The sequence below is a fragment of the Zerene cesonia genome, chromosome 16 (genome assembly GCF_012273895.1).
Source record: "Zerene cesonia ecotype Mississippi chromosome 16, Zerene_cesonia_1.1, whole genome shotgun sequence".
In the NCBI taxonomy this organism is placed as follows: domain Eukaryota; kingdom Metazoa; phylum Arthropoda; class Insecta; order Lepidoptera; family Pieridae; genus Zerene; species Zerene cesonia.
The window spans coordinates 2,767,837-2,781,855 of record NC_052117.1 but is presented as its reverse complement, the minus strand read 5'-3'; the positions used below and the strand labels follow the sequence as shown (position 1 = coordinate 2,781,855).

The following is a 14,019-nucleotide window of genomic DNA, read 5'->3' as shown; positions in this document are numbered from 1 at the left end:
TAAACATGTCACAACCAACTATGAGGAGGAGACTAAACGACTATCAATGAGCTAACCTTCTTAATATATAAATACTTTACTCAAATACATCTAGATATTCGAAGAATGTTAAGTAATATCCATGTATAATACGGAAAGTTTCGCTAGGAACGTAGTCATCAGGCAAACGGGATATATTCATCCCGTTCCGGCGTATTTGCCGACTAATCCAGCTCAGTAAGTCCGTTCGTATATTGAAAGTTGAATATCTTATATCTTGAATAACATCAGCTAACTAAGGTTACATATAAGTATGTTGATTGAGAGTTTAAACGGTTTGAATTTCGAATTTGTATTGTTTATATTCGTTTTTTGTATTTATCATGGAAATGATTGGTTATGTATTAAATGATGTATAAAAAGAAGATAGAAAGATAATTGGTTGATTGATTGTTGGATTGTAACTGGCATTGAATAAATTTTAATATTCTTTTTTTGTGTCTGTATTGAAAACATATTAAGCTGTACCACTTATGGCCTTATCATTGTAAGACGATAAACATTACGTCTACCATATCGATTTATGACAATAAGAAATTAAGGTGTCAATTATACACATACTTGAAAATTTATATAACGAGCTTCACTGCCTACAAGGAAAACCTTTCCCATTAAGACTTAAAAAAACAAAATCCATTAAAGTAGAGTCGCAAAGGTAATAACTTCTCTCATAACACTCATATTATCTTTCATTTGAACAAAGTAGGAACAATAACATTAGACTGGTTTTTCTATGTAAATTAAATTTCTGCGAAGCTCACATCGTAATTAGACCGCGGGCGTAGCAAGTTCGTTCATCAAGATAGCGTTAGTTTGGTCTTAGTTTAATGTATGCACATTATCTAAGCAAGTTCCCAGTTCACCCGCCTCCCTTGAATGGGCTGGAATTACATATGTACTGCCATTTAGTATCATTAATATTCTGTAATAGATGCTAATGGATATGTGGTATAGTTCGTACGAATTGCGCTTGCAATTTTTGGATGGAAATGTTTTCTTGTATAAATGCTAAGTTTTTTAATGCTAATTACGCACCTATTTCTACTTAATATCATCATTTAAAACAGTTGTCAGTATAAATGGTTTATGTATTACGTTATTGTTGAAAGGTTTCATTATTCTCTTATTATTTGTATAAATTTATATACCTACAATTATGGTGGTCCAGCAAACTTAAAACACGAATTGAACCAGCTCGCGTGAGGGAAAATACCACACACAAGACTTACGTGAAATAGTAGCATATAAAGACTACTGTATTTCGCTCGGTGGGTAGGGCAGTTGGAGACCCGTATCCTTATTACCCTTCCTATTCCTTTTCTCTATTTCCCTCATCAATTATATTCGTATCCCTTGTTTTTAGTTAGCAAACTAATTGCAAAGGCCTTATGCCTTTACAAATGTTTTCCCGGTTCTGGTCGCTTACCATCAGCCGACCAGCTCCAATGCCGACTACGTCTACAAAGAAAATATAAATAAAACATGTTTGTAAGTACGTATATTATATTAAATTATTCAAAAGGTTAATACTTACTCAAGCAAAAATATATTTATTTGTAAGAACCCTTTTTAGGTGGAGCACAATTTCTTAATCTCCAATTAACTTCCATCGCACATTCTTATAAATAACACATTTTATGCAAAAGTTTTAATGATTATTTAGTAAGTAAAAAACTGTTTTAAAAGTAATTTAGAAATCTCAATCCAAAACCGTTGGTTTACAACATATGCGGCTTAATTTTACGATTCTCGCCAAACTTTTACTGCCTCGTAAGATAGTTTCAGATGACAAACCGGGACATAAATGAGATTCCAAATTAAATTGTATTTTATTCCTTTCCGGCGTTATCTTTAGCCTGTACCACTATTTATTGTACCGTATTCAATCTGTTCTTGTACAAATATGAGTATATCTTCCGATCAGAGTATCGGATACCTATATTTTAAGATTCTTTCTTTTTACCATAATATAACGATAATATCTCAGTTGTAGTATAATTTTACTGAAATATTAGCTGAAATTAAAACAATATTTAAATGTAACTACAGAAAATTGGTCTACAGAGACTTCAAGAGGTACAATTTGAATACTTAAGGATGTGTTGTAGAACCATATGAAAATTAACGATATTGCTCTAAAAAATAAATGTAACGTAACTCAAAATTTTCCTTTATAACAAGAGAATTCCATGTATCACGAAATTAATCATAAAACCGAGTCCACGCACGCATAAATTTACCCAACAAATTCCCTTACCTCAACTATGATATTGAAAATTCATAGAAGCGGTATCGCCCTCAATTCCACAGTACAAATATTGCTTTAGCGATGTTATAAATCCAATGTAAGCGAGGCTTGTGTGGAGTATTCAGAGGCATGTATAAAGAAGTCCGCGACAGAATACATAATGTAGGAGAAACAAAGCTGTTACATAATGCCGACCAAATTCTAACTCGTTCGTTCGTAAGTTTGGAGCGGTAGCGGAATTCTTGTACTGATTTACATGTACAAATTAAGCTGATAAAACCATTGTCCTATCTACTATATACATATAGATTCACAAAAGCTTATTAAAAGGTTGTTAAAAATATCCGGGCGGCGTTTTTTTGTACGTCATAGGATAACCTATAATAAAACCTACATAAAGTAATGCATGAACCTAATTAATATGGAAAATTTAAACAGAAGGTTGTAGCTTGATTTTTTGGAAAACATTGCAATAGTATGTCGGTTTAATATAATTACATTCAGCCGTCCACAATTAATGGACCTTTCCACTGGGTGAAGCGGTTGTGATGATGCTTATTTGTTTGAAAGCGGGTTGCCTTTTGTGTGGTCGCCTTTTAATTTGGTCTAGTCTAATAGTCTGACTATTTGAAGGTAGTTTAGTTTTTTGCTAGCAATAATTATCATTACATAAGTATATCATCATCCGATTAGGTTAATTTAAACCTGATTCAATGACGTAACGAAAATAGTCTCATCTACAATACTCAGGTGTTCTTTAAGAAGATTTTACAATTACGTCATTACTAAGTTATTCATGGCTTCTTAAAAGAAAACGGAATACCAACAAGTACCATGACTTCAAGTACTATTTTAGTATCACAACCGACAAGATTAACACCTACGTAGCTTCACATAAACCTACATCCAACCTCCTTCTAAATTACAAGGCCACAAGCTTCACGTAAACCCGCCAACCGTTCCTACCTTCCACCGCTTTCTAGAACGGGTGGAGCAGAGCAACAAAGACGAAATTTCGGATCCATCCACCCACAACAAACAAGAGGCGCTTCGCATTCCGGCCACTGAAGGTTCTACATGCGACAGATCAAATTGAATTCCGAGATCTTAACCCGCTCAGCTATTTAATGCTACAATCAATTTACTAAATAGAACATGCTATATACTGGTATATAAATATTACCTAGCATATATTATATCAACTGTGTGTAGTATAAAAGAAAATATGAAGCTTTTTAATGTAAGTTGTATTATTATCTTATGTTCTTTTAAAATTGGATCATTTTCATTCCATTAAATGTATTTTTAAGACCTAGACGCTAATTAGGTATATTGAATTAGGTACATTACTTTATTCCCATCAATAATATGTACAATAAAAACGACTTTAACGATTAGAAATTAAAAACTTTTCAACGGATTTTAAACGCGATTTATTCATTATATTATTAACCCGACTTTTCGAACACTTTACAGCGAGCGTGGTCACGGGGAGACTCAGTTTTAATTTCTAAATGTATAATACTCGCGTGAAACCAAACACAAGACTTTAACGATTGCCTACATTCCAATAAGTACATATTGGCCTATCAATACTACAATTAAGTAAATCAGTATATAACACGAAAAATTGCAATTAGATATTAGATAAAAAAAGCAAAAATTATTATCAATGTTTTACAACAATTGCATGTACAGTCAAAATCAATTACAAAATACATAAAAAGTACATGGAATCAATTATCGATAATAAATAAATATCGCTACAAACACATCACTAGGTTGAACATTAATTAATTATTTACGACATTCAAGTGTAAAATTTGTGTACGTGTATATAGGTGGTGGGTATATTTGATGGATTCCCTGGGAGTATTTGCCCCGGGTGAGCCCGGACCGACGGGGACAGGCGTTTGCACTCCCAACTGGATATCAGCTAGAGATGTTGTGGTTGTCGATATTTTGTTTAATTTAATATACTTTATATATTTTGACTTTGTCGCACAATTATATTCAGGAATTGCTTTAGTGATTCTAAAATAATGTCTGTATAAAACTAGGTTCTACTCACGTATCTGCTCGCCTATTTGGTATGATGTGTCATGGTTTATCTCATACAAATGAAAATTTCAGAACAGACGTATCGTTTCGATTTTCCAAGATAAAGAAACAAACGAGATTCATACGAACCATTTAAATATTATTATCATATTAAGACAAAAACTATTTATTTGCTCTAATCAGTCAAGTTTAGTCTATACATAAACTTAACCTATCATGTTTAGGCATACCACCAAAACACACATTAATTATTATACCTTTTTTGTAGTGCGAATGTGCTGCTCGCTTTTATGGGGAAAGAGATAAGGAAACGATACAGGAAAGAAGTAATGGACAGAGTAGGGTGAGGAAAATGATATGGGCCTCTAGTTCCCCCACTAACGTACGAAACACAGTAGCATGCAACTATTTTACGCCAGTCTTAAGTGGGCTTACCTTACCCGGTGCGAGCTGGCCCAATTCGTGCCGAAGCATACTCGACTACTATAAAAAAAATTGCTGTCCTTGATTATTCGAACAAATGCATAAGATATTATTTCACGTGTAATTTATGCATTATATAATATTAAAAGCATCGACAAATGATTGTGTCTTCCTACATCACTAGGAGCTAAGCCAGTCAAAGCCACGCTAGGCAAAACCGAATTTCCGAAACGTCTAATAAGTTGGATGTTAACTCTGTCAGCACCACGTAACTTATGTATGTAAATGACGTTACCAGTTTTGTGTGGCCTTGATTCCGTTGTGTTCTGGAGGCTTTGAGGGGCCTCGTTATATATGCTAGTATGTATAATGAGTAAGAATATTTGGGCTCATTTGATATTTAATAGATTGTGTTTTAGCTAGGGAAGTATTATATAATTTAGGTTAATACCTGTATGTAAGGTGGAAGGTAAAAACACGGTTTGTTATATTAAATACGAAGTGTTATTTTTAAAATTTCTTATTACACTTTAATAGTAATGCAAAAGGGATGTTATAATCAAAACTCGCAGTCGGTCAAAAGAATTTTGACGACAAAAATCATTCAAAAGTGATTTTGACCGATGTCTTTAATCAAAAACGAATTTGGCTTTTAAGGCAGAGAAATACCAAGACATATGTGATACATAATTAATAAAATAATTAGTAATTGGGGACTTATTTACAGTAAACATTATAAACGAAAAGTTTGTAAGTATGGTTGGTTGTTTGTTATTCTTTCACGTATAAACTACTGAATGAATTTTAATGAAACTCTACAAGAACATAACATATTCGTCAGAATAATACATGAGCTATATAAATATTTGCTATTGCGCGTGGGTTGGTTCGCGAGTGAAACCGCGTGGCGCAGCTAGTATAGTAATACATATGTTATGAACATTGTATTATTTCAATTGATGTTTTATCACTATGAATTGCCTCCAGTTCTAAGAGCTCTTCAATATTAATGTTAATTTCTACTGTTGAATGATAATTATGTTAAATTAAAAAGAAAGAAAAAAATTTTTGCTTTTTTTTCCGGTATTTAGGTAAACACGAACAAATTTTGCAATGCGCATAAACAATGAAAATAAAAACAATGCGAAGTAATAATACTTTTAAATAAATCCCACTATCCTATCCTATCCTACTAATATTATAAATGCGAAAGTTTGTAAGGATGTGTGTGTGTGTGTGTGTGTAAGATAGCTGGAATAACATATAGGCAACTTTTTATCCTGATATTCCTATGGGATACAGACTTACGCGGATGAAACCGCGGGGCGTAGCTAGTATAATATAAAAGTTAAATCATTAACACAGACAAATTCATTACTTACTTTTCGACGTTAAATCTCAAAGAAATCAACAAGTGTTCGACAAAATATAAAGAAACGCACAAACGATAATGAATACAGAATCGCTCCCCCTCCCAGATTAATGGACTAATTAGGGGGAACGGGAAAAGTGGCGAAAAGTCGCCTCCAACTTGAGGTAGGTCGGGTACATTTTTTACGTCATTCTTAAGTATTGAGCAATGAACTCGCTTGAGAATCTCGATTCTAAGAAATCCGCAATCTTCAAATCATATCAGACTTCTCGGAGATAAGCACTCGTTTAACACATATAGCACTAATGTTATTAAATTTTTAACTGTTATTATTTATTACATCAACTATATGATGATTTGAGATGTCAAATAAATAACACACAAATCTTAATAAGTTAAAATTTTACATTGTGCCCATAAAACAAATTAATACACATGTTTTATCTTTGAAAAATACATCAATATTTTTAGCAGTAGAAAAAAAATATTTTAATGTAATAGAAATAGAAGATCTAATGTCTACACAACTGCTTAGTTCATTAATTCTATCTAAATGAGGGTAGTTTGGTCTGGATTATAATAAATATAATCACTATCAAATATCTTCGTCACTTAAATCTCTTGGATATTATCTAGTTGATATCATATATTAATTTATATATCTCGTTGTAGATACATCCTGACGATTTGTAGCTTTATAATTCGAAGAAAAATTTGAAGAGGTATAAGCATAAGCATCATAAATATCCGTATCGTTCTTCTTCTTGACCAATATTTGTTAACAATACTAATAATACACAATATCACAATAATAGCTTACTAATAAATTCGTCACTCTATAAGAAAAATAATGAAAATCCTCTTATATCTCACAAAGGCGGAACACAAACCCTTAAAAATTCACACTCAACCTGTGTAGTGTATAACAGTGCATTTTTACACGTAAAACTAGGATCAAAAGGCGTGCTAATTACAAAATCGTAGCTACCAAAATTGCGAAGCACTCCCGAACACCCGCTTGAGGCAATCATAATGAATATTTTATTTTATCACAGCCCCCGCCCGTTCCATGAACTTGACACCGAGCGAAAAATTAGTTCACAGGAGAAAGTGAATTTTGTACCGACTTTGCACTTTTTGAACCGAACTAGACTGAGATAAAAGAACTGCGGAGTTCTCGGGTGAACGTTTTTAAAAGTTTTGCGAGTATCGCTAACGGGTAGAAGACGTGGTTTGTAGATTAAGTGCTTAAGGATGGTTAACTGCTAATTACTGATTTTGGTAAATAAGAAAATTACACAAAGGCGCTTAAAAGTAGTAAATTAATCTATTGTAATATGTATTCCAATGTCCATTGTTTAATTTTGACTGTGTTTAGACAACAATATCTGTAGGATCTAATAAATATTAAAGAATGGCAGATTACCTATAACCTTAACCGTAAAAATACGATGTTATTAGAGTTCTATTAAAGTAAAACGTCTATTGCTAATTTATTACACCTTCACCTAATTTTACAAATTTTCTGAAAAATATAGACAGTTATGTTCTTAAAGTCAACGTTCAAGTAACGCAAATGACTGGTTCATTTGTGTTAAATAATAAATGATATTGTTGAAACGAATAGAGAATCAAGTGACTAATAAATATGTCCTTTCAATAAACCGTTGAATGCAAGAGGTATTATATTTTCACAATATTAGTTAATTCCCTGCTAATTAAATCCTCTACAAAGTTATGCGCAGGGAAAACCCTAACAGTTCAAAAAGCACGAGAGAGCTACTCGTGAATTAACATACTTTACTCAAAGCAACCAAACTAACCGCGTACGAGAGAAAAATATCTAACGTATTTCACGCATTCATTCCGTGTATGGGGCTAATTAAAAAAGTACAGAGAGTTGGCTTTGCGAGTGCCGTAGTTCCGCTACTCACCGCTAGGCAGCGCTTTGCGCTTTGACAACTCGGATTTTTATAGGCTGGGGCATGTTGTTGGGTTTCATTTTTAATGAGGTCGTGCATTCGGGTTTGTGCAAGGGAATTGCAGGCCGGTAACTCTTTGTGAGCTGAAGCAGGCCCGGTGAGGCGTGAACCAAAGAGCGCGCCTGTGTGCGTGCGTGAAAGGGTTACTACGTCTGTTTGCTACTCGTTTATTAATGGCGTATGATAAAAACTATAAGTAGCCCACCTTATGTAAGTCGTCTTAGAATAAATGTAAAGAACCTTTTCGTTGGGCAATGGTGTTTTTCTTAGTTCATAATGGTGGGTACTTACCTCCTTGTATATATGCTTAGTCTAAGCGTTATATTTTATTTTATTCATGTGTGCCGTTTTATAATTTATCCGTAGACGTTTTATTCTTATTGAAGTATACATGTGAGCATAGTAAATATATTTGTCTTTCTATTGCATTTAATTGGAACTAGTTTTAAATCTTAACAAAGTCTTATAAGACTTTTTAAGATTTCTTTTATGAAATAGACAATTATGATTCTTGTTCCATTCGAATAAATTTAAAAATATATACCCTAATACTATGTTCTACTCAGTCTATCTAGAGGAAACAGATCAACGCCAACAAGAAATAATATTTATAAAAATAAGTTTTATCTTAATGTCCATCTGCAGCATAAACGTTATTTCTTAGTGTTGTTACCTATTTCAATAAGTAACACTGAACTTAGGTGGTTTAATATGCACAAAAAATATCATCCAGTCACAAAACTTTTGCATAGTAAACATCACATTACAATTATATGAAGCTGAGTATATTATATTGAATGCCTAGAATTTTATATTAGGCAATCTTATAAGTATAAAAATATCTCTATCTTAGATACCTCTAGCAATAATATAAGACATTACATTTCTGATTCATTATAACAACAAAATCTCATGAGTAGACACAACACAATATGTTATTAAAGATTTAAATATGACTTCTGTGAGATGGGTGTTTTTCAAATTCAAACGTAAACATTTCACTATTCAACTTTATTTTTAGATGCGCTTAAGAATCGTTGCAACGAATAAATATTAGTTCTTCACTTTCATTCCCTTGGTTTGTCAGTCTATTATAGTACTAAAGAAGAAAGTATTTTATTTTATGAATTCTTAGACGCTCGTCCCGATTCCGCCCGGATATCAAGACTACTGCTTTATCCCAAGGAAGCATTCATCCATTCAGCATCATCTGGAATAAATTTCATCAAAATCCATTCAGTAGTTTCAGCGTTATTGACGGACAAACGTCCAAACAAACAAACATTATATCACAAAACATTCATCGAAATACTTAATAGCACAATTCGCTACACTACTTGTATTTTCTTGCGTTTGATTTTATGTGAGTATTATACATTGAGAAATTAAACACTTTTGGGTTAATAATATAAGGAATAAATGGGGTTTAAAATCCGTTACAAAGTCTTTAATTTCTAAATGGCTACACTTCTCTTACACTTTTGTTGCTGCAGTCCGTAGAAAATATCAAGTATCAGAAATATTTTAATATTAGAGTACCTATTAGTCATGAGCAGAACGTGTGAGAATAGATACTAATAAGATATAAAATCCGCTAGGTATCAGTGTAAGTATTCTAAGTAGCTCCAAAAGCCTAATAAGAAGTAGATTTACAAGTACGTGTAGTTCATTTTATTTAAATATAATAATGTATTAATACACATAAATATTTTATGTAGATAACCATTCAACAATGAGATATTAAATCAACTTGTTTAAGGTCTTATTGTGATAAATTACTATAAGCGACATCTATCTGTGAGTAGCTATTTCTAGTATGTTCTACAAGATGGCGGTAGGTGACCACTCCAAAAGCTGTCGCCATGTGAAGTGGTTTTCATTGACTGATAAAATAATTAGAAATATTTTTATTAATTAATTAGTAAATCAAGTTATCCACAATATATTGGAAAATACCATACCTGATAGAGTATTTATTGCAAAAACTGACAGCCGGCAATAAGAAAACAAAGGAAAAATTCCAAAAATGAAAATCGCTTGAAGGCCGCTGTCACGTGTAATTTTTTCGTTACCGGAAATTTGGCAATGTTTGGTTTTAAAATGACAAAATTAACGTGTAATTACGAGTATTAAAATTGTTGGTATACAAGTTGTATGATATGGTGCGTTGGAGGACCTGTTTAGTGCTGGCGATGCTGTTGATCCTGCCGGGGAGAGTCACCTCACGGTCTGAAGACGAAGAAGACGAGGAAGATGAGTGCGTTTTGTTTGTTTTAATCTTTATGTTAACACTAGCTGCGCCCCGCGGTTTCACCCGCATAATTCCGAATATCGTGATAAAAAGTTGCCTATATGTTATTCCAGTTGTCCAGCTATCTTCGTACCAAATTTCATTGCAATCGTTTCGGTAGTTTTTGCGTGAAAGAGTAACAAACACACATTAATCCTTACAAACTTTCGAATTTATAATATTAGTAGGATAGGATAGGATAGGATAGGAAGTAGGATTGGTAGGATACATACAATCGCTTTGTCTTGCGAATTAAGTTTCATCTGGATGGGTGCAGTGGAATGGAGATGTAAATGTAAGAAGGTCTAACTAGACTACTGAGCGATACAGATATTCTATGAACTTCTCCATAGAACTGAATTGTTTATATAGTTTTATTACTAACAAATTGTTATCAAAACGATATCTACAGTTGGTCTTAATTGTATATTTCTACGAGAAAAAACTGAAACATATCCTGTACATTCTGATTTGAATGGTTTATTTAAAACTTAGATCATATGTGGAATAATGCAATTTACACTCAAACTGTTTTTTTATTTATGTAAACTTTTAGAATTCGTTATTAATAGGTAGTCATTATTTAAAAAACTACTACCGGTTCGGAAGGTCGCTTCTACCGCGATGAATCGGCAAGAAAGTCAATAGTTACTTTAAAGAATTTTGCCCACATGGTGCGATATAACAATTAAACAGAATTAAAATTTATTGAGATCACATATATGCCCTGCTATGGGTTTGCAACTTGTTTATTACATGCACTTTTATTGTCAAGATGATGCAGCACATATCCCTTGTTTTGTCAATGAATCGGACTAATTGTATTAGTAAGGATGTAATATTGGTTTACTTTGTCGGAACTTCTATTAAAGTCATATCAATGCGTGTAATAATGGAAGCCTTTGAAAGTTTTTTGTTCCGGTTACTTTGAGTGAATTCACACTTTATCTGTATTTTAACATAATGTCGTGTTATTCATTGTATATTTTTAACATTTTATATGCAATTTTTTTCACATTTATTTTTCAAGTATATATTTTATAAGTATATATAATTTGCTATTAACGATTTGAAAAGGTATCAAAAAACTGAACGCCCGACAAGACTTAAGAAGAAGATTCTTTGGAAATAAATATACCTATTGTTTGAAGGGGGAAAGTTATACTGAGCAAAATACTACATTGGCGCCTACAATGGGTTAAGAAATGATCTACTAACTGTCTAAAACAGGAAGCTTTTCAGTCGTGGCGACGAAGGCAACGGCGACGATGCAGACGACGACGACGATGAAGACGTCGAGCCGGTGGAGAAGGAGGTGCCTGGCCGCAGGTCGCCGCCGGTGATGCTGCAGACCACCAGGCCCGCGCCCGTCACGAGGACCACGAAGCGGCGACCACTCGAGTGCTACGTGTGCGCGTTCAAGCCGGAGACACCCTTGCGAGCGTGTCTGGATCCCACTAAGTATAGGTGATTGATTAAAAATTCTATTAACGAAGGCCTTATTACGATGATATAAGGTTTCTAAATGTAGTCTTTAATGTATAAAATGTAAGGTGACTGACTGAGCGATGTATCAACGCACAGCCGAAACTTCTGGACCGCACGTGCTGAAATTTGGCATGCGGATAGTCAGTGTGCTGTAGACACATCCGCTAAGTAAGGATTGTGATAAGTTTCACTCTCGGGGGATAAAATAGGGCGAGGAAGTTGGTCTCTGAAAAGAAAATTTTTAAACAGCAGTTTCGCCCGCATTCTACAATGAAAATCTAGTAGATACATAATTTAGTGATGAATTGATTTTATATTCTTCTTGAAACAATGACGTTCAAAGTCGTATATAGGTTTAGGTCTTCATGGACACTGTGGTTTGAAAATTAGCCTCAAAAGTTCAAAAACTTTAGGTATAATATACTAAAATATGAGTGATATTGCAAACAAGTACCTGCCTCACGTGAAATGTCCCATAGATTCGATGTTTTTTAATCTAAGGTAGAATTAGTCTCGATTGGGTTGCCGACGCCCAACTTTAGTGTCAGTTTCAATATAATAACTTAAGTTTCCATCTTCTCTCTTCTGCAGAGTGCACACAATGACCTGCCACAGTGTTGAAGATAAATGCGTCACAGCGGTCACGTCAAAGGGCAGCACTTACGAGTCGGTGACGCGCGGCTGCCGGTCCGGCTGCGTCGGTTCGCCGGACACCACTTGTTGTGAGGTAGGAGTCGAGACTACGAGTCCATCGGAGAACCAGATGAAGGAAAGAAAGAAATAAAACAAGATTTTTTAACAGTTGAAGATATGAAGAGATGACAGTTTCTTATATGTCATGTTTTTGATTTATAGACACGCCTGATATGATAGTCTATCCATTTATAAACCTACCAATGCAATTTTCTATGCATTGAATCCTACTAATATTATAAATACGAAAGTTTGTAAGGATGTGTGTGTGTGTTTGTTGCTCTTTCACGCAAAAACTACTGAATCGATTGTAATGAAATGTTGTACGTAGATAGCTCGACAACTGGAATAACATATAGGCAACTTCTTATCCCAATATTCCTACGGGATACCTACGGATTTACGCGGGTGAAACCGCGGGGCTCAGCTAGTAAATAATATATGCGAAAGTGTGTTTGTTTATTTATGCTGATCATATAGTTATTTCATATTGACTACGTGCGTGAAGCCCCAGTTAAAAAGTAAAACTGGGCGGTATTATACTATTATAAAGGGATTGTTTAAAGTTGAATAATAGCGAATTATTGCCTCAAATAGTCTAAAATAAGGAGCAGTATTTAGATACATCGCATTTTTAATTGTAACATATGAGCTGTAACATCTATGACTGGATCATTCATGACACGCGTCTTATAACGCCCTATGTGCATGCGTATTGTCTTAAATACAATTAAAACAGTATATTATTTGTCAAGTTATTAAAAACATTATTGTTTTCAGTTAAACAGATGCAACAACCAAGCGTTCGCGATGCCCACAGTGATCGCGCCGCGTGCGCTCACACAAGAAAGCAAAGCTAACAAATCTCTGCCCACTTCTGTTCTATTCTTTGTCACCATACTTTTGTTGCTGCAAACCGTTGTTAAAGTCACTATTGTATGAATTTTTGTGTAATGTAAGTTGCAGTGTGATGTGATGATGACCTTAAATTGTACAGTACATATTGTTGAATATATTGTTTTTTTGTTGTGTTAATTTTGGAGTTTTGTTTAATGATTGAATGGATATTTTGTTGAATATATTTTTCAGTGGTTTTTTGCAGTTTTTTTAGTGACTGGATGGACCATGACCATGGACCGAGTTCAAGAAATGGAAGTTGTCAATTCGAGTTAATGATTTTTTTGTTTTGGTGCAGTCTGATCTTTCGAATGAGGGAATCGATTTTGACATGACATGTACTTCTCGTGTAGTGTTGTACTGTGTGTATGTTTAATAGTTCTGAGCATTTAAAGACGATATGGTTATTTATAAATAAAACAATTATTTTTAACAAAAAAATCTCAAATGCCTTCAAATTTTCAGAATTAGAACAAACTAAATGGATCACATGGTAAACACCAGCTTTCAAATAAAAGCAGCTTTC

At 33.7% G+C, this 14,019-nt stretch overlaps 1 protein-coding gene across 1 annotated transcript; it reads left to right on the top strand.

Moving 5' to 3' along the window:
• Positions 1–10,284: 10,284 nt before the first annotated feature.
• Positions 10,285–13,596, top strand: LOC119832983. Its single transcript, XM_038356829.1, has 4 exons — positions 10,285–10,382; positions 11,658–11,882; positions 12,495–12,630; positions 13,377–13,596. Exons 1-4 carry the CDS (start codon positions 10,285–10,287, stop codon positions 13,536–13,538), a joined length of 621 nt encoding a protein of 206 aa, XP_038212757.1. The 3' UTR covers positions 13,539–13,596.
• The last annotated feature ends 423 nt before the right edge of the window (positions 13,597–14,019 follow it).